The 20,677-nt window shown below is 37.8% G+C and overlaps 1 protein-coding gene across 2 annotated transcripts in view; it reads left to right on the top strand.

The window, feature by feature from the left end:
* Positions 1–20,677, top strand: part of PCSK5 (proprotein convertase subtilisin/kexin type 5) — a 437,872-nt gene that overhangs the window by 378,387 nt on the left and 38,808 nt on the right. Inside the window, exons 28-30 of one of the 2 annotated variants that reach the window (XM_046664810.1) lie at positions 538–618; positions 4,639–4,722; positions 10,909–11,104. In XM_046664810.1, the coding sequence (XP_046520766.1) occupies positions 538–618; positions 4,639–4,722; positions 10,909–11,104 (361 nt within the window). The remainder of the gene's footprint in view (positions 1–537; positions 619–4,638; positions 4,723–10,908; positions 11,105–20,677) is intronic. The other variant, XM_046664811.1, reaches the window with a different exon arrangement.

Genomic DNA, 20,677 nt, shown 5'->3' with positions numbered 1-20,677 from the left:
GCAACGAGGGGGCCTAGAGAGTAATACACGTCTGGGAGAAATAATCACCGGAAGAAGGTAGCAAATAATGGCCAGTTGGGATGCCCAATAGCAAGGCAGAGTCCTGACTCAAGCAAGAACGTGCACTTGCAAAGATATTGACAGCTTTATTTATAATAACAAAAAAAAAAGGAGAGGAGCAATCTAAAAGTGTAACAAAAGAAAAATTAAGTGAATTATGGCTCATGCAAGTAAATACGCAAACCATTAAAAATAATGTTTACAAGAGTTTTAATGGCAAGAGAAAATGCCTATAAGATTTATAACATTAAATGCAAAATATAGGGTCAGTATTACATATATAGAAGATGTAAATAATTACACATATATACACATACGTAAGTATTCTCACATGTTGATTATAAAGATGGGAAACCTATGTAACAAAATACACACAGGAGATATTTCTGGGTGGTAAGATTATCTATCGAAGTTTACTTCCTCTTTATCCTTTTTGTATTAAAAAAATAAAACACTTTATTTTTCTTAATAAAAAAGAACCTGTGCCCACTGCAAGCCCACCTTTGGTGAAGAGCCCGCTGCAGGAGCGACGAAGGCGGAGGTTTCAAATCACAAGAGGTAACAGGGCAATAGGGAGGAGAAGGCAATCACAGGCAATCAGAAGTCTCTGTGATCAAAACCAACCCAAGAAGCTGGGCAGTGACGAGAAAGTGGGGATGCAGAAGTCGTGAGAGAGAAATGGAGAGAGGAGGGGACCACGCGTAAAACATCAGTGGGCACCCGAGGGGAAAGACTGGGAGGACGTTCAGCCGTGGAGACTTCTCCAACATTTAAGGATGCTCCTGAGGTGCTAAGAGGTTCTGCCTGGGAGAGGCTACCAGGAAAAGCCTATGACCTTGCACATCTTTAAGAACAGGCTGGAAAAGCACCTTTCTCTTCCCAATCACGGCAGCGTTATCTGAAATAGCAAAGATTGGAAAAAACTAAATGGGTACCAACAGGAGAGGAGAAAAATGAATCATAATACATCCATACAGTGAGATACTGTGGAGGCATCTGAAAGAATGAGGAGGTTCTTTATGGATTGTGAAGAATGGTCTCCAAAATATATTGAGTTACCAAAAAAAGGGGCAACGCGATAAACAGTGTGAATAGACACAGTCTGTATAAAAAGGGTGGGAGGGAGACTTCACGGTATTTACCTTTTCTACATTTTGAACCATGCAAGTATTGCTTATTTAATCAAAAAAAATTGAAATAAGAACCCTTGTTTTATGTGGTTGAGCCATAGTTATTTTTGAAGGATGGACGCTACATTTCCTTGGTCAAAGTGATTTTTTTTTTTGAGGTTCTGTCCAGTCTGGAATTCTTAGAGTAGAAAACAGGAGAAACTATAAGCAAGGTCAAAATTTACTTGTTGAGATTATGCCACCCATCTTTCATCATGAGCTCTGACTGAGGATGACCTTATCCATTGCCCAGGCCTAATTGCTCTTAATTGCGGGTACAGAGCACCCTCTAGTGGAAGCACGGAGGCATTACAGAATTTTCAGTATATGGATACACATTACAGCAGATCGCAGTAAAATATCCAGTTGCCGGAAGATGAGATATATGTAATTATAAATACGTGTGTATGTGTAGAGACACACATTATACTTTAAACAAATATGTGAACAATCATATCTTTGTAAGTACAACATTTTAGTATAAAAATGATAAAATCAAAAGAAAATCAACCCACGGCCTGGACATATAATATTAAATATAATATTAAAGATTTTAAAGGTGCTCAATGCCTGTTATTATTCTTATTCTTTTAATAACTTCTCTCAGCCATTAAGTAAGCATCTTTTTTTTCAGCTTCATTCAGGTATAATTGACATATAACATTGTGTAGGTTTAACGTGTATAACATGATTTGATATATGTATATACTGCAAAATAGTTACCACAATAAGGTTAGTTAACACATCCATAATTATCTTTTTTTGTTTGTGGTGAGAACTTTTAAGGTCTACTTTCTTAGCAACTTTCAAGAATACAATACGGTATTATTAACTACAGTCACCATGTCATACATGACATCTCCAGATTTATTCATCTTATCACTGAAAGTTTATACCCTTTTGCCACCTTCACCCAGTTCCCACCCCACCCCCCACCCCCATCCTGGCAACCACCAATCTACTCTATGAGGTTTTTTTTTTTTTAAGATTCCACATATAAGTGAGATCGCGCAGTATTTGTCTTTCTCTGTCTGACTTATTTCACTTAGCATAATGTCCTTAAGGTCCATCCATGTTGCCACAAATGGCAGAATTTCCTTCTTTTCTATGGCTGAATAATATCCCATAGTATATATATATACTACATTTTCTTTATCCATCATCCATTGACGGACACTTAGGCTGTTTCCATGTCTTGGCTACTGTGAATAATGCTGCAATGAACATGGGGTGCAGATATCTCTTCAAGATAGTGATTTCATTTCCTTCAGATAAATACCCAGAAGTGGGATTGCTGGATCATATGGTAGTTCTATTTTTAACCTTTTGAGGAACCTCCATACTGTTTTCCATAGTGGTTTTATCTATTTACTTCCCCACCAACAGTACACAAGGGTTCCCTTTTCTCCACATCCTCGCCAACACTTGTTATCTCTTGTCTTTTTGGGAATAGATACCTGCCATTCTGACAGGTGTGAGCAGATATCTCGGATATCTTGTTGTGGTTTTGACTTGCATTTCCCTGATGATTAGTGAGGAGTGATGTTAGAAACAGGATTGCTGCTTATCTCTCTGCTGCCTTCTCTTTTGGGTTAAGTGATATTGTCAGGTTAAAAAGGCTTTCAGGGAAAGAGGCATGCAGACCACGTTTGTGAAAATCCCTTGACTAGCATTGCTCTGCACAAGGCTAATTCTGCTCTTAACAGATCCCTGCAGGGAGAGTACATCAGTCAGTCAGTCTACTGGAAAACCAGGGCAGACTTTTCTCTCCAAACCAGGAAAAAACCAGCCTCTCAGCATGGCAGCATGGACAGTCATTTATATCTATATATCTATAGACTTATATCCACATATCTATCTCTCTCTACCATCTACTGATCTATCTATCTCTCTATCTACCAACCCACCTCTGAATCTAATTTTCTCTGCAGCAAGGCTTAGCAGCTTATTAACCATGAGCACCGCCAGAGAAACCAAGCAGTGCTTCCTGGTGCTACTTCAGATATGGAACAGAAGAAAGAGAGGGAAATAAAACAAAAGCCTCAGAAATGGGGTGCAACGGTAACAAATGAGGAAATCAGGAGAGAGTAGAAAGGAAGCAGAAGGAACTACCATTTACTGAGCCGCTGTGTGCACACTTTACACAAATTATCTCAGTCTTCACAACAGTCCTATGAAGGATGAATCATTTTCTCTCATTTTAGAGACGAGGAAAGTAGGACTCTAAGAGTTTAATTACTGTAGCCATGGTTACCCTACCCTAAGCGGCACAGCTGGGATCTGAAGGCGGGTGTGACCAGAGAGCCAACTCTGCCAGACTAACTCTCTGTGAGAGAAGGAAGGAAATGAAAGGCAAGAGAGGAAGGAAAAAGGGAGGGAGGGAGGCAGGAAGGAAGGAAGGAAGAAAGGAAGGAAAGGAGGAAGGAAGGAGGTAATAGAAGGGAATGGTAAGATGCCAGTAATAACAACTGACTGAGTGTCAGGGTCATTCATATCACACATTCTGAGCTAGAACTTCTTTTCTAATTTCCCTCTGTATGAGTCATGCTGATTCCTGAGCAATTACTAAAATTTAGTCAAGATCTCAATGTGTGTTGATTAAGTGATGTCATTGAGGCTGTTTTGTATGTCTTTGAAATCTTCCTGTGGAGTTGCTGACTTCCTGGGGAAGCCTGCCCATTGAATGCTCTTGGAGGGAAAGCGAGAGGGGAAACAGCTCTAATGTTTCCCAGGTTAATGGTGTATTAACCTGGGATGGCCTGCTTATCACCTGACCAGCCAGAAAGTTCATGGCGGCTCCATTATGTTGATGTTTAATGATGATTTGGGATAAATTTAAGATGAGATAAATTTAGGTTGTATTCCACAGTGGCTACTCTGAAGAACACAGAGACCCAAACATTGACCAATTATGAAATCTAGTTCCAAAGAACAAAAAAAAAAGAAAGTATGTTTCTCCACAAACAGCACAATGAATTCTCAATCTTCATCTTGAAGTGAAGAGAAGTGATCATGTAAGGATCTTGGGGAAATAAGTGATTACCTTTGACTCAAAAACTCTTCCATGAATCATACATATGAGCACACACTCACTCCCACACACATTTTTAAAATATGAAAGAAGTAACATTTGTTAGTTCAAATATCCCCTAGTATTTAAGGCTATCCGTCACTGAAATTTTGCAAAGAAAGTCTTGATAATCAATTGTCAATGAAGTAAGAGAAAAAATAAATGAATGAAGTCCACACGGTAGGCAATGGGTGGGCGCCAACATTTAGCTAATGTAAAACTGAAGGGATACAATTTTGGGTGGGAAGGGAGACAAGATTACCCATAAAATCTTCTGCAACACTGTAATACTATAAGCCTGTTCAAAGGAGACTGACTTCTTGTTTCTTTCTCTCTCAGACATTTGGAGAAAAGACCAGCCTTGTCATCCTTCTTGTAAAACCTGCAATGGATCTGAAACCCTGTGCACTTCATGTCACAAAGGTTAGTGTGGAGCATGACAGGAGATGACAGTGGCCACGCCAATGCATTGTAAGTCGTGTATATGAGCATGTATGGAAGGGGTTTGTAGGACTGGATCTAGTGCCATCACATGTTCCTGTCACAGTGGCTATACTCTGAAGAAACACGGGCACCCAAACACTGAGCTATAATAAAAACTGGCTTTCAAGGCACCCAAACGAAAAAGAAAAGAAATATTTCTTATCTAAAATCATGATGAAGTTAGTGATTGACTTGACCATAGAATTTGTTAAGGTCTCTGAGCATCTGACATTCATAGAGCTTCCATTGCTCTTTTAAAGCTGAAACAAGGGAACTTAAGGTAGAGTATCTAGATGGGGATAAATAGTCTACCTGTTATTTCCTTCATTTCTGGTACTGAATTTAGGAAAGAAAAACAAAACAGACAACAACTTAATAGCTCAACAAATGAATTGCTTCATTGTCTATAAAAACAAAACTTTAGAAATATCAACTCTGAATTGGAGGATATTTTATTAACATAGTGCATTAACATTAAGAGTTAAGAATGTTATAGTCCTTCTACAATAAGAAGTTAAAGGATACACAAAATGAAAGTGGGTAAAATATGATATCAAAAACATAAAATGTGGGAGGGGAGAGTCAAAATGTAGGATTTTTATAATGCATTTGATCTTAAGAGACCATCAACTTAAAATAGACTGCTATAAACACAGGTTGTTATATATGAACCTCATGGTAACCACAAGGCAAAAACCTGTAACAGGTGCACAAAAAATAAAGAAAAAGGAATCCAAACATAACACTAAAGAAAGTCATCAAATCACAAGGGAAGAGAGCAAGACAAGTAGAAAGGAACAGAGAAGAACTACAAAAAATTACAGAAAACAATTAACAAAATGGCAATAAGTACACATCTATCAATACTTATTTTAAATATAAATCTACTAAATGCTCCAAATCAAAAGACAGAGAGTGACTGGATGGATAAAAAAACAAGGCCCACATATATGCTGCCTACAAGAGACACAGTCACAGACTGAAAGTGAAGAGATGGAAAAGGATACTCCATGCAAAAGGAAACCAAAAGAAAGCTGAGGTAGTAATACTTATATCAGACAAAATAGACTTTAAAACAAAAACTGCAACAAGAGACAAAGAAGGATATTATGTAAGGATAAAGGGAGCAATCCAACAAGAGGATATAACTTCTAAATATCTACACGCCCAATATAGGAGCACCTAAAAACATAAAGCAAATATTAACAGACACAAGGGAAAAATTGGCAGTAACACAATAATGGTAAGGGACATTAACACTGCGCTTACATCAGTAGATGGGTCATCCAGACAGAAAATCAATAAGGAAACATTGGCCTTAAACAACACATTAGACCAGATAGATTTAATGATTAGATACAGAATATTCCATCCAAAAATAGCAGAACACATTCTTTTTGAATGCATGTGAACGTTCTTCAGGATAAATCACATGTTAGGGTTCAAAACAAGTCTCAATAAATTTAAGATTGAAATCATATCAAGCATATTGTCTGACCACAATGGTATGAAACTAGAAATCAATTACAAGAAGAAAACTGGAAAAAACAGAAAATATGTGGAGGCTAAGCAACACACTACTAAACAATCAATGGGACAGTGAAGAGATCAAAGAGGAGATTAAAAAAATACCTTGAGACAGAGGAAAACAGAAATGCAAGAGTGCAAAATCTATGGGATGCAGCAAAAACAGTTTTAAGAGGGGAGTTTATAGCAATAAAGACCTATGTTGAAAAACAAGAGAAATCTCAAATAAACAATCTAACTTAGCACCTAAAGGAACTAAAAGAAGGACAAATAAAGCCCAAAGTTAATTGAAGGAAGGAAATAATGAAGACCAGAATGGAAATAAATGAAATAGAGACTTAAAATAGAAAAGGCTTAAAAACTGAGTTAGTTCTTTGAAAAGATAAACAAAATTGATAAACCAATAGCCAGACTCATCAAGAAAAAAAGAGAGGTGAAAGAAACGAAAGAAGAAAAGTTACAACTGACACCACAGAAATACAAAGGACCACAAGGGATTACTACAAACAGTTATACACCAACAAATTGGATAACCTAGAAGAAATGGATAAATTCCTAGGAACAGACAATCTTCCAAGACTGAATCACAAAGAAATAGAAAATCTGAACAGATTGATTACTAGTAATGAAATTGCATCAGTAGTCAAAAACTCCCAACAAACAAAAGTCCATGATCACACAGCTTCACAGGTGAATTCTACCAAATATTTAAAGAAGACTTAATACCTACCCTTCTCAAACTATTCTAAAAAATTGAAGAGGGAGGATTCCTCCCAAACTTGTTCTATGAGGCCAGGATTACCCTGATATCAAAACCAGACAAAGACTTTACAAAAAAACCCAAAATTACAGGCCAATATCCCTGATGAACATGGATGCAAAAATCCTCAACAAAATATTAGCAAACCAAATTTAACAACACATTAGAAGGATCATACACCATTATCAGGTGGGATTTATTCCAGGGATACAAAGATGGTTCAATATCCACAAATCAATCAATGTGATACAGCACATTAAAAAAATGAAGGATAAAAATCATATGATTATCTCAATAACTGCAGAAATAGCATTTGAGAAAATTCAACATCCATTTATGATAAAAACCCTCAACAAAGTGGGTTTAGAGGGAACATACCTCAACATAATAAAAGCCATATGTGACAAACCCACAGCTAACATCATGCTCAATAGCGAAAAGCTGAAATCTTTTCTTCTAAGATCAAGAACAAGACAGGGGCTGGCCCCATCGCTGAGTGGTTAAGTTCATGCACCCCGCTTCAGTGGCCCAGGGTTTCACCAGTTTGGATCCTGGGCACGGACATGGCACTACTCATCAAACCATGTTGAGGCAGCATCCCACATGCCACAACTAGAAGGACCCACAACTAAAATATACAACTATGTACTGGGGGATTGGGGGAGAAAAAGCAATTAAAAAAAAAAGAAGATTGGCAACAGTTGTTAGCTCTGGTGCTAATCTTTAAAAAAATAAAAAAAGAACAAGACAAAGATGCCCACTCTTGCCACTTTAATTCAACATAGTTTTGGAAGTCCTAGCTACATTAATCAGACAAGAAAAAGAAATAAGAGGCATCCATATTAGAAAGGAAGAAGTAAAACTGTCACTATTTGCAGGTGACATATACTATATATAGAAAACCCTAAGGACTCTACCAAAAAACTATTAGAACTAATAAATGAATTCAGTAAATTGCAGGATACAAAATAAATATACAAAAATCAGTTGTGTTTCTATACACTAACAACAAACTATCAGAAAGAGAAATTAAGAAAACAGTCCTCTTTACAATTACATCAAAAAGAATGAAATACCTAGGAATAAATTGAACCAAGGAAGTGCAAGACATGTACACTGAAAACTGTAAGACATTGATGAAAGCAATTGAAGACGACACAAATAAAAGGAAAGATTTACCGTGCTCATGGATCAGAAGAATTTATATTGTTAAAATGTCCATACTATCCAAAGCAATCTGCAGATTCAATGCAATCCCTATTAAAATACCAATGCCATTTTTCGCAGAACTAAAATAAATAATCCTAAAATTTGTATGGAACTACAAAAGACTTCGAATAGCCAAAGCAATCTTGAGAAAGAAGAAAAAAGCTGGAGGTATCATGCTCCCTGATTTCAAACAATACTACAGAACTATAGTAGTCAAAACAATATGGTTTTGATTACAAAACTGGCACAAAAAACAGACACATAAATCAATGGAAAGAATAGAGACCCCAGAAATAAACCCATGCCTATATGACCAATTAATCTACAACAAAGGAGGCAAGAATATACAATGGGGAAAACAGTCTCTTCAATAAACAGTGTTGGAAAAACTCAACAGCTATATGCAAAAGAATGAAACTGGATCACTTTCTTATACCATATACAAAAATAAACTCAAAATGGATTAAAGACTTGAATGTAGGGACTGGCCCAGTGGCGCAGCAAAGTTCGCATGTTCCTCTTCGGCAGCCTGGGGTTCGCCAGTTCTTGACTGCTTGTCAAGCCATGCTGTGGTAGGCGTCCCACAAATAAAGTTGAGGAACATGGGCATGGATGTTAGATCAGGGCCAGCCTTCCTTAGCAAAAAGAGGAGGATTGGTGGCAGATGTTAGCTCATGGCTAATCTTCCTCAAAAAAAGGAAAAGAAAAAGACTTGAATGTAGGACCTGAAACCATAAAACTCCTAGAAGAAAACATAAGTAGTAAACTCTTTGACATCAGTCTTAGCAATATTCTTTTGGATATTTCTCCTCAAGCAAGGGCAACAAAAGCAAAAATAAATAAATGAGATTACATCAAACTAAAAAGCTTTTGAACAGCTAAGGAAACCATCAACAAAATGAAAAGGCAACCATTGAATGGGAGAATATATTTGCAGGTGATATATCTCATAAGGGGTTAATATCCAAAATATATAAAGAACACATACAACTCAATATAAAAAAAATATGATGTAAAAATGGGCACAGGACATGAATAGACATTTTTCCAAAGAAGACATACAGATGGTCCACAGGTACATAAAAAGGTGCTCAACGTCATTAATCCCCAGGGAAATGCAAATCAAAACCACAATGAGATATCACCTCACACCTGTTAGAATGGCTGTTAGCAAAAAGACAAGACATAACAAGTGATGGTGAGGCTGTGGAGAAAAGGGAACCCTCGTACACTGTCATTGGTACAGCCATGATGGAAAACAGTATGAAGGATCCTCAAAAATTAAAAATAGAACTACCATACAATCCAGCAATTCCATTCCTGGCTATTTATCCGTAGAAAACAAAAACACTAATTTGAAAAGATATATGCACCCCTATGTTCATTGCAGCATTATTTACAATAGCCAAGATATGGAAGCAACCTAAGTGACCATGGATAGATGAATGAATAAAGAAGGTGTGGCATGTGTATACAATGGAATTTTACTCAGACATAAAAAAGAATGAAATCCTGCCATCTGCGACAGCATGGATGAATCTAGAGGTATTATGCTAAGTGAAATAAGTCAGACAGAGAAGGAAGAATACTTCATGATTTCATTTATATATGGAAGCTAAAAAAACAAAGCAAATGAATGAAGAAGACAGAAATAGCCTCATAGATACAGGGACAAATTGGCAGCTGCCGGAGGGGAGAGGCGTAAGGGGTATGGTAAAACACCTGAAGGGGATTAAGCAACACAAACTTCCAGTCACAAAATAAATGTCACAGAGATGTAATGTACAGCATAGGGAATATAGTCAACAGTTTTGTAATAACCGTGTATGATGGTTACTAGTCTTATCATGGTGATTATTTCATAATGCACATAAATGTCGAATCACTATGTCGTACACCTGAAACTAATACAATATTATATGTCAACTAGACTTCAATTTAAAAAAAAGAATGTTACACTCCTATTAAAGTGATCATTATGTTGAAACGTGCAATGTGAATATGTAGTGAGATGGGATACAGAAACAACAGAATTTAAAATGATAGGTGCAACTTCATTCTACGCCTACAAAATATAAGCGTTTACTCACAAAAATTGAAGGAATTTTCTTGGAATTTTGGAGTTCAGGGTGTTTTTAAAATTGTTTTCTTTAATAGTGATATTATCTGATTTTTTCAATTAAAAATAACTAGGTGGACCATCCATTAAAGGTGGAGTTGGGTGGAAGAGTTGCTGCTATGTTAGTGTCTTAACAAGACAGGCTTTGGGAAGCAGAAGAATAGACTCCATCAAGCTCTGTGTGTATAACTGCCTTACACCAGGAAGACAGACAAAGGGTTAATAGCTGGGTGAAGAGAAGCCCCGAAGTGATCGACATCAATATCAGAAAGTAAAAGAAACAGGGTAAAAGCCTCCTGTGGTCAATTTCCTTCCTAGACATTTAACTCATCTTGGAAAACTTAGAGTCACTAATACCTACTTTGGTGAGCCTGAAATAAGTGTTCCAGGTACCTGGGTCTTTGGAGCAGTTAAAGAATCTGGTGTGAGCATCAGTTCTCTGCATGGATGCTGTGCTGTTACATCAAACACGCGATGACCGTCCGATCTGCTTTCTTCCCTGGGTTTCTAGGTGCATATCTGTTGGCTCAGGCCTGTGTCTCCTCCTGCCCCCAGGGCACATGGCCCTCAGTGAGGAGTGGCAGCTGTGAGATCTGTACAGAGAACTGTGTCTCCTGCTCTGGAGCCAATCTTTGCAAAGAGTGCCGGACTCAGCCAGACCAGCCTCTCTTCCTCCACGAAGGCAGGTGCTACACCAAGTGCCCTAAGTAAGTTTCCCTCTTCCTTTCACTTCTTGTTCATGTGCATTCTCCTGCAGTACTCTGGGGGCCATTCCTTCCTATTCACCAAAGAACTCTTCTCCTCCCTGGTTACAGTGGCGACACAACTGTCCCTTCTTGACAGTCTGACGTCTCTGCTGGCCACAGCAGCCAAAACTTACAGAAGGTCAGATGCACACTTCTCCCTTGTGACTGTTATATTCATATATTTTTATTTTTGTGAAAATATGTTCTTTTTCCACCTTGTATTTATGATCAAGTAGTTGTCAGCTTTTTTTTTTCCCCATCACAAAAGTGAGGCTGTGATAGGCTGGGGAACACACGAACTTCTAAATGTTGAAAGTAGGTGATATATAAATCATAGATAATAAAGAATATTACCTGGTTCTTTATGGATTCCTCATGGCTTCCTCAGCCTGTGGTTTAAAATTCCTTTACTTTTCCTGTCAACAGCCCCACCTCCAGGATTTACCTAAAGGGAAGTGGGAGAAGAAAATGGAGAAGTATGTTGGGAAACTTCTAGTGATTAACAACGTAAACGCCAAGTAGAATGACTGAGAAAAGATGGGCTTTATTATCTAACATAACAAGAAGTTGGGAAATCCACTGTTGGTTACGTCAGTGGCCAACATTTCATTAAAAACGCACAGTCATTTCATTTAGCTCTTGTCCCTTCCTTAGCCTGGCCTCCCCTGAACCACATTGTCTGCCCCATCCCCAAACACCACCCCAAGCTACAACAACCAGAGACAGAAAAGGGCCTGTTTCCCCTTTTCATTTCTTTGTAAGAGGAAAGAAAACTCCCTCAGACTGCCCTTCACATCTCATTAGCCAGAATGCATCACTTACACCTTCCTAAACTCAGCGCTGGCGAGGAGAATGGAAATATAAGGATTGGGATAGACTGAACAAGATTCACCCCTGAACACCCAAACAAAGTCAGGACACTTACAGCCAGGAAGAATGGAGAGAGGGAGGCAAGAAATGAGTTTGGGGAAGCAACCAACAAATCTCCTTTAAGGAATTAGAAATTTCATTTGCCCGATGATTAAAAGAACTTGATGATAGAAACAACACCTATTTCCTGTAGGCTATTTATATCCATTATTGAGATGGATCCTGGAGGGAACAAACACAAGTCAAGGTACTTACCTTCAGAAAGCTTCCAATCTAGTATAGAAGCCAAGTGTATTCGACTCAATTCTACAAATACATACTTAGCACCTGCTGGGTGTAAGAATTGATGTTAGAAACTAAGTTAAAATCAACTGAAGGAAGTCTGTGCTTGCAAAAGGCTAACAATCCAGCAGGAAGGTTTGCATCAATCAGTGTCATACCTCTAGGGGCCTTAATAAACAAAAGGTCAAGAGATTCCAAGGGAAAAGAAACCATTTAAAAACACCTATTTCAGTACTTGTGATACCTGGGCACTGTGCTAAGGGCTTCAAATGTACGATCCCATTAATCCTTACAAGAATTCTTCTTATCCAGATACTATTATTTCCCCCATGTGAAGGATGGGGAAAGGAGTGACGTGCTCATATCACAGAGCTAGTCCGTGGTATGGTCAGGATTTCAACCCAAATCTCTCTAGCACTCAAGCCCATGTGCTTAACGACTGCACAAGATGACCTTCTCAACCAACTGGGTTTTTAAATAACAGCTTTATTGAGATACAATTCACATACCACACAATTCACCCATATAAAGTGTACAATTCAATGGTTTTTAGTATATTCACAGAGTTGTGCAACCATCACCACAATAGATTTTAAAATATTTCCATCACCCCAAAAATAAAACTCTGTACCCTTTTAGCAGTTACTCCCAATTCCGCCAGCCCTAAGCAACAACTAATTTATTCTCTGTCTCTACAGATTTGCCTATTCTTAAACATTTCATATAAAAAGAATGGTATAAAATATGATATTTTGTGACTGGCTTCTTATATTCAGCATAATATTTTCAAGGTTCCTGCCTAGCTGGGTTTGAGAAGAGGTGAAAGAGTCAGGGTCAGAGAACCTAGGGGGAAGGGAGTATGAAGTAAGACAGAGTCAGGACAGTCCCAGCCCTCCTCCCCCAACAACCATGCTCCAGCCTCAGCAAAGGTAGTGAAGTCATTATTATACAACAAAGGTGAAAGTCAGAAATCTACTTACCAAAGTCAATCATTGCTTCCTCATTGACCTTAGCCATAGTGGAAATGAACTGGTTGTCGTTACTATCACCTTACTGATTTAATCATTACCACCCTTTCTCAACTGTCTCTTGGATTTTTTTAATGTTCAGGCATTGACAATGCATTTAAGTGAGGAAAAGAGAGATGCATTTGGCCTTCCTCCAGTTAGTAGACCACTGAACAAATCTTTCTTCCAAATCTGGGTTGAACCACTCTTGTGCAGCCATGGGACACTATGCAGATACATGGCAGAGTTGACACAAATAATCAATAACCAATCTATAGATAAGAAAGACAGTGATATTTATTGAGCCAAGGCTGAGGACTAGCCTGGAAGTTTTATCTTCACCAGAGAATAACGCACTCTGGAGAAGGGTAGTTTAGTGTGGTTATATAACATTTCAGACCAAAGAACATACATCAAGCATGACAGGAACACAATTTTCCCCCCCAAAGTCACAAGGCTATATTTTGCCACAGTTTAGCACACACACAGCAGGTCAGTTTGACCTTTGTTCTCTGGGAAGAAAAGCTTATCTTCAAAGAACTACTGATATCAGCGTCAGAGAAAGGGAGACATTCATCCCTATCTTTAAAGAGCGCATTCTTTGCTTTGGGAAGATGTTTGAAGCAGATGTACAGTGCATGCTTGATGGGCCATCAGTCAGGATGCTCTGGGCAAAATAAATTTTATACCAAGTCAGGGTTAAATCCGCATGGCTTCCCTATATACCTCAATATGTGAAAACTTATTATTATTTTCATCATTTTACCCCGTTTTATCAACAATCTTTTGATAGAAAGCATTGATGATCAAGTTATTGTCCCTCAATGCCAGGGTGGTTGCTGCCTGCCCTGGGTCCATCATGTCCCTTGGAGCTGGGCTTTTATTTTATTAATTTATCCAGTTATCCATGTTAAAGGGGAAATAGCCAAGCCTAGTGAGCAGACATAGAGGTATATGCTGATAGGGGAAGCATTTCATAAGTCAATAATTTGGGGTTGTTGCACAAACATTGTACACACACTTCAAGATTTTGTAATCATTGCTTATGACAGTTAACAGCTATAGAGCAGATACAGTAGTAATGATAATAAAGTGTTTGGTTCAGAAGAATAAGTCTTAAGCTCTGATCTCTGTTAGTCTAGAGGGATAGAAAGAAAGTATTAGAGTTATGGGAACAATAAATAAAAGGTACCCAAAAGACAATTTAAAACAGAAGGAAGGTGACTAGTGTCACATAAAAGTATTAAAATTGCTAATTTACTCAAGAATATGATTCTTATAGCAATTATAAAGGAGTATACAGCTTAAGGATTACAAAGGTTTAAATGAGGGGATGTAAGGTTGGGAATACAGGCCTAGTCTGGAATCTTGGGACAGCTGTCTACAACAGATATCAGCTTCTTCTCATCCTGATTTGATAATACTTGTCTTATGCAGTCAAAGCCAGGTGTCAGTAATAGGAGGTGAAATCCACTCAGGAGGAGGGGACTCTTTTAAATGATAAATGTGAATCTGTGATTTTATGCTTTTAATTCTGCAGTGCATGGATTGGTTAAGAGTAGCTGATATGGTCCTTTCCAAGGGGGCTGCGAAAAGACTTTAAGTTGGTGTCTCTTCCAATAAATAAAATCTCCAGGCTGTAGTCCATGATCCTTAAGATCTTCATCTCCCAGGAGCTTGCTGTGAAAAGAATTGGCTACCAGTTTTTCATTTCTTTGTAGTGTCTCAGTAAGACCTTGATATTAATGCACGTTATCTCATTTGAACAAAGTTGGTTCATATATTCCTTCATCTAATTGCATAGGCCATCCTGTTATTATTTCAAAAGGAGACAGCTGATGTTTACCAAAGGGTGTAGATCTAAGATCAAGGAGCACTACTGGAAGAGCTTTTGGCCATGAGAGATTAAATGCTTCTGAAAGTTTTGCCAACTGAGGATTTTTGGGTTTTTTTGGAAGATTGGCCCTGAGCTAACATCTGTTTCCAATCTTCCTCTTTTTTTTTTCCTCCCAAAACTCCCCAATACATAGTTGTATATCCTAGCTGTAGGTCATTCTAGTTCTTCTATGTGGGATGCTGCCTCAGCATGACATGATGGGTGGTACTAGGTCCATGCTCAGGATCCAAACCAGTGAACCCTGGGCCACCAAAGTCGAGTGTGCGATCTTAACCATTCAGCCATGGGGGCAGCTCCTGCCAATTGAGTTTTGATTGTGCTGTTAGTTCTTTTTACCAATCCTGAAGACTGGGGACAATAAGCACAGTGCAAGGACTGTATTATTGGCTAAACGTCACACATAGATTTAATTATTTGTCCAGTGAAATGAGTTCCTTCCCCAATCACTGTGTAACTTGATAGGAATTACCCAAACAGGAATTATTCTTTCTAGTAACAATTTACCTACCGTTAAAGCTATCACTCTCCTGCAAGGGAAAGTCTCAACCCAATGTGAAAACATAGAAATCACTACTAAGATATATTTATATCCTTCAGATGGTGACATTTGAACAAAATCCAATTGCTATACCTCAAAGGGCCTCTTAGGAAGGGGAAAGTGGCCTTGTGACCCATGAAGTAGTTTCCTGGAATTATATTTAGGACATATAGTACAACAAGCATAGGATTTATGAGCCACTGTGGGAGAAAGTTTCCAAAAATATTGTTTTCCCCACAAAATCATCTCCTCAAGTGCCTGATGGGTTAATTGATATATCTGCTGGAGCAGTGGCAATTGTGCTCCAATAGGCAATATGGGTTTTTTATTGGGCCCAAACCACATTTGTATGGTGGGGTCAAACATTCTCTCTTTTTGTTGTATTTGTTTCTCTTTTTCCATGGTGATTTCTTGAGCCTGTAGAAGGAAATCTTTCATCAGGTTAGCAGGGTTAACAGAGAGCAGTGGGAATTTTTGAGACTGGACAGGATAAGTTTTTAAAGCTGCCTGCTGAATAGGCGCATCAGCAAGTTGATTTCCTTTAGCTTCCAAAGTGTCAGATTTGGAATGCCCTGGTATTTTAATAATTGCCAATTGTTTTGGTAGTGGTACAGCATTTAATAATTCTGCAACCTGTTTTCCATTTTTCTATAGGTTGTACTGAAGAGGTTAAAAACCCCTGATGTTTCCATAGTGTTCCAAAGTTGTATGCTACTCCAAAAGCATAACGGTTGTCAGTATAAATATTTGCCACCTAGTCTTTAGCCAATTGACAAGCTTGAGTTAAAGCAATTAATTCAGCTTGCTGTGCTGACTTTATTTCTGGCAAATAAGAACTCAGTTATCTCCACTGAGGATATTATTGCATATACAAAATGGAAATGTCCTTGCTAATCTTTTAAGTAAGAATCATCTATGAACCAAATTAGACCAGCATTATCAATAAGAGCCTCTCATAGATCATTCCCAGGAGTAAGAAGGTAATCTGTTAATAAAATGGAACTGTGGTCATTTTCCTCCTGTGATGCTGGAAGCAAGGTAGCAGGGTTAGGGTTATTATATTGAGGTAAGGTCGTATTAAGTGCAGAAAGCAACAGTACTTCATAAGAGTCTAATTGGCTTACAACATAGTGTTGAGGGTGATGAGAATTTGAAGGGACTCAACTGAGTGTGAGACATAAATAGTTAAAGTATACCCCATTAACATTTCTTCAGTGACCTTACACAAAAGAGTTATTGCTTAAATAGCCCTTATACACAGTGGAAGTCCTTTTGCTACCAAGTCTAGTTGCTGACTATAATATCCTATAGATCAATGTTGACCACCATGTTCTTGAATTAATACACCTAAAGCATTTCCTTTATCTTCGTGTACAAAGCAAAAAATGGCAAGTTGAAATTAGGGTGTCCTAAAGCTGGGGACTGAGCCAAGAAGGACTTTAAGGTATCTATGGCTTTTTCTCCTTCTGCTGTCCATTCAATCAAATTAGACTGGTCAGACTTAAATAATATATATGATGGTTGAGCAATGAGTGAAAAGTTAGGCACCAATTCCTACAATATCCAGTCAGTCCTAGAAATCTCCTCAATTGTTCTTTGTTACCAGTTTTATGAAGCCATCAGTTTCCCCATTAAAGTTCTGTAATTTCTTACCTGGCTCAGTTTTAGGATCTGAAAGTTCATCAGAAACCTGTATTATGGAGTAAATGTCTGAGTCCTCGCCATGAATCTCTCTGAAGATGAAACACACTTGTAAAAGCATCAGAGTAAAACAGTAACTATGTGTAAATGACAAAAGACATTATAATGCAATTGACAAGGAAATTTTTTAAGATATTGACTAGGATGTATCACATTTCTAGGAATTTTATATAATTCTTTAAGAACACTTATATTAAACATTTACCCATGCAATATAACCTAAGAAGGTTTATCATCATTTATTTGATAATGTGTCCTATGCAATAATATACAAAATAAACTTAATTAGTTTAATATCTCCCTCTTTATAGGAAGAGGGAACAAATTCTTTGAGAAGTCCCAGGACCCACTGGAAATTCTCAAAGTTACTTTCAGGTCAAAAGAAAGACTTTATTTGGGGTTTGAATTTTTGGGAGGTTTGTAAAAAGTATCAAAAGGTTTTAAAAGACTTAGTCAAACAGGACCACAGGTCACTGTGAAACAATGCTTAGTTATCCACTTAACAAAAGTGACAACAGAAGAGGTTAAAGGCAGTCATAGAGAGTTAAAAAGTTTTTAAAACCTTAGTTCTTTTAATAGAGACACCTCAGCTTTTGAACATAGGAAATTATTTTGGCAAAATATAGAATCTTTGCCAGTTAGGTAGACTTATTCAAAAGTGAAGAAAAACCTTTCATAATCTCTTTATCAAGAGCAGACTAAAAGGCCAAAAAATTATCCTTTTAAAAGAAAAAGAAACCAAATTCTAATTTTTGTACCAGCTTACTTTTGATATTAAAACTTATTCACTTAATAATCTTCAACTTAATCTTAGTCAACTTGACCATGCACAAAATTTCTTTTGAAAGATTCCTTTGTCACAAACCTTCTATAACTTTCTATGTCTATTTAAGTTTTACCTTATCTTTTCTTTCTTATTTTGGTACAATCATTTTATTTTAGGACAAAATCACGTTTTTGTTTTCCTTTAACAAAAATGCATTTTCATTCTTCATACCTTCTCTTCTCAAAGAAATATCTTCCACTTTCCTTGTCTACTTTTCATATATAGTCACTTTCTTAATTTTAAAAACTTACAAAGTTCATCTAAAAAGAAATAATGCAAGGCAGTTGTTACAGAATAATTACAGATTTTACTCTTAGAGGATAGCATAATTGCCTATGCATTATATTAAATGAATATAAACTCTCTATATGTAATACAATTAAAATAAGCCATACTTTCTTTTTGGAAATTACAGTATGAGACTCACTTGTGTCTATAGTTTCATCCTGATATTGCTCTACTAAACAGGGAATAATAGAATAGGCAGAGGCAATAAGATCCTCACACTATTGCTGAAGAGAGTTGCTCTAAGTGGAGCAGGCAGAATAAAGATTTGAAAGACAGAAGAACAACTTTTAAACTGATAGCAGAGCTATAAATATCTGGAAAGCCACCACCAGAATTCTTAGCCTTGCAAGCGGTTATAAGAGATGGGGAAAGCTCTTAAATAAAGAATACTGCCTGGCTGTAAATCTGAAAAGCCAAGACAACAAAGTATGAGCCTGTCAGAGAGTGATTACTACCTGGCTTTGAGAAGTTGTCATTGTGTGTATATGAAACGGAAAGAGTGTTCTTTGTTGGCATCTCCATTTGGCCACGTAGATGATTCTGTTGTTTAACTTACTGTGGTGTAAGAGCTGTAGCTTTCAAATATGTCTATTGATAACCCAAATATTGTTTGTCTCTCTGAAAAAAGAATTTTTTTTTTTAAAGATTTTATTTTTTCCTTTTTCTCCCCAAAGCCCCCGGTACATAGTTGTATATTCTCTGTTGTGGGTTCTTCTAGTTGTGATACGTGGGACACTGCCTCAGCGTGGCTTGATGAGCAGTGCCATGTCCGCGCCCAGGATTCGAACCAACGAAACACTGGGCCGCCTGCAGCGGAGCGCATGAACTTAACCACTCGGCCACGAGGCCAGCCCCTGAAAAAAGAAATTTTAAAGCCCAACCTAGACAAACTTATGTTCAGCAATCAATGTCTCAGTATACCATCCTATCTGGAAATGACTTAGATATTCAATGAATATCTAATGAGGCTGGGAAGCAGAAAGAGAAGGACAAAAGGCTTGAGTGGCAGGCAGAGCAGCAGATTTGGTTTTGATTTCACTAGCGTCATTGCTAGGGCAGTTACCATTCTCTAATTTGGCATGTCTCTCATTTAATTTGGAAATATTTTCTTTTAAAGGGGAAATATGGGATTCCTGATTTCATTTAGAATCCTCAAAGTTTCAATTAAAATAGGCTTCCCATTGGTTGTTTAATTTTATAGCCAGCTTTTTCCAATTGTGCGTGCAAGTAAACTAATTCCCTATTTTGTCCACTTAAGACTCAAGTTATCTTTTGTCAAACTTTCCCATTTTGCTAAGTACTTGCAAGTAACAGCTCCATATGTATTGTACAGGAAGTTAGCTGGAGTTTCTGTGGATGGTTGCCTGTCCAAGAGCTGGTTGGCTTTAGAAGGACAATTTCCCATTTTCTATTAGTTTGGTTTTATTATAAAGTCTGAATAATTTCTAAGGACAGTAGTGGGTCAGAAGTGTGCTGCTTGTGAGTGCTAGTTCCTAAAAGGCCATGAACATTCTCTTATATGTCTTGATTTTTCCTACCAGTAGTCTAAAATTACTCTGGGGGCTTAGAGCACTGGATGATTAATCCTTATGTGCATGTCCCCAGATGAATCATCAATTATTTAAAGTGAATGATCATGATAGAATTCCCTATGGGACCACTGCACATTGCAAGGTTCAACCTCAAACACTTACATTAGGTTCCCAGTCATCTGAGAATGCCTTATGGCTGGGAGGAGCTGATGTCACTTCTCTTTGGAGCTGAATGAGTTCAGTCTCTCATTTTACCATCAGACAATTTGTTCAGACGTTATAAGCACAATTCCTTTCTAATTAAAGCCAAATTAAAAGGACAGTCAATCCAGTTCACTTCAAAGTTCCCTCTAGGACCCCTAGCTTAGGAAATTTCCCCTACATTCCTCCTACCCAGGATATGTTCCCACATTCCCTTAAAACATCTAGTCTTAAAAGCTGAAACAGCCCAAAGAAATATCAGGACCATCAGCTTAAGCAAGGATGTCTGGATTTCAGGAGAACTCACCACAGCACCTGAAGAGGGCAGTGTAGCTGGAGGGACTCAATAGGCTGGTGCTGGTACCAAGCACTGGTTCAAAGTAGATTTCCAG

The sequence above is a fragment of the Equus quagga genome, chromosome 6, assembly GCF_021613505.1.
Source record: "Equus quagga isolate Etosha38 chromosome 6, UCLA_HA_Equagga_1.0, whole genome shotgun sequence".
NCBI lineage: Eukaryota > Metazoa > Chordata > Mammalia > Perissodactyla > Equidae > Equus > Equus quagga.
The sequence above is the reverse complement of the archived record's forward strand: the minus strand, read 5'-3'. Positions and strand labels throughout refer to the sequence as shown.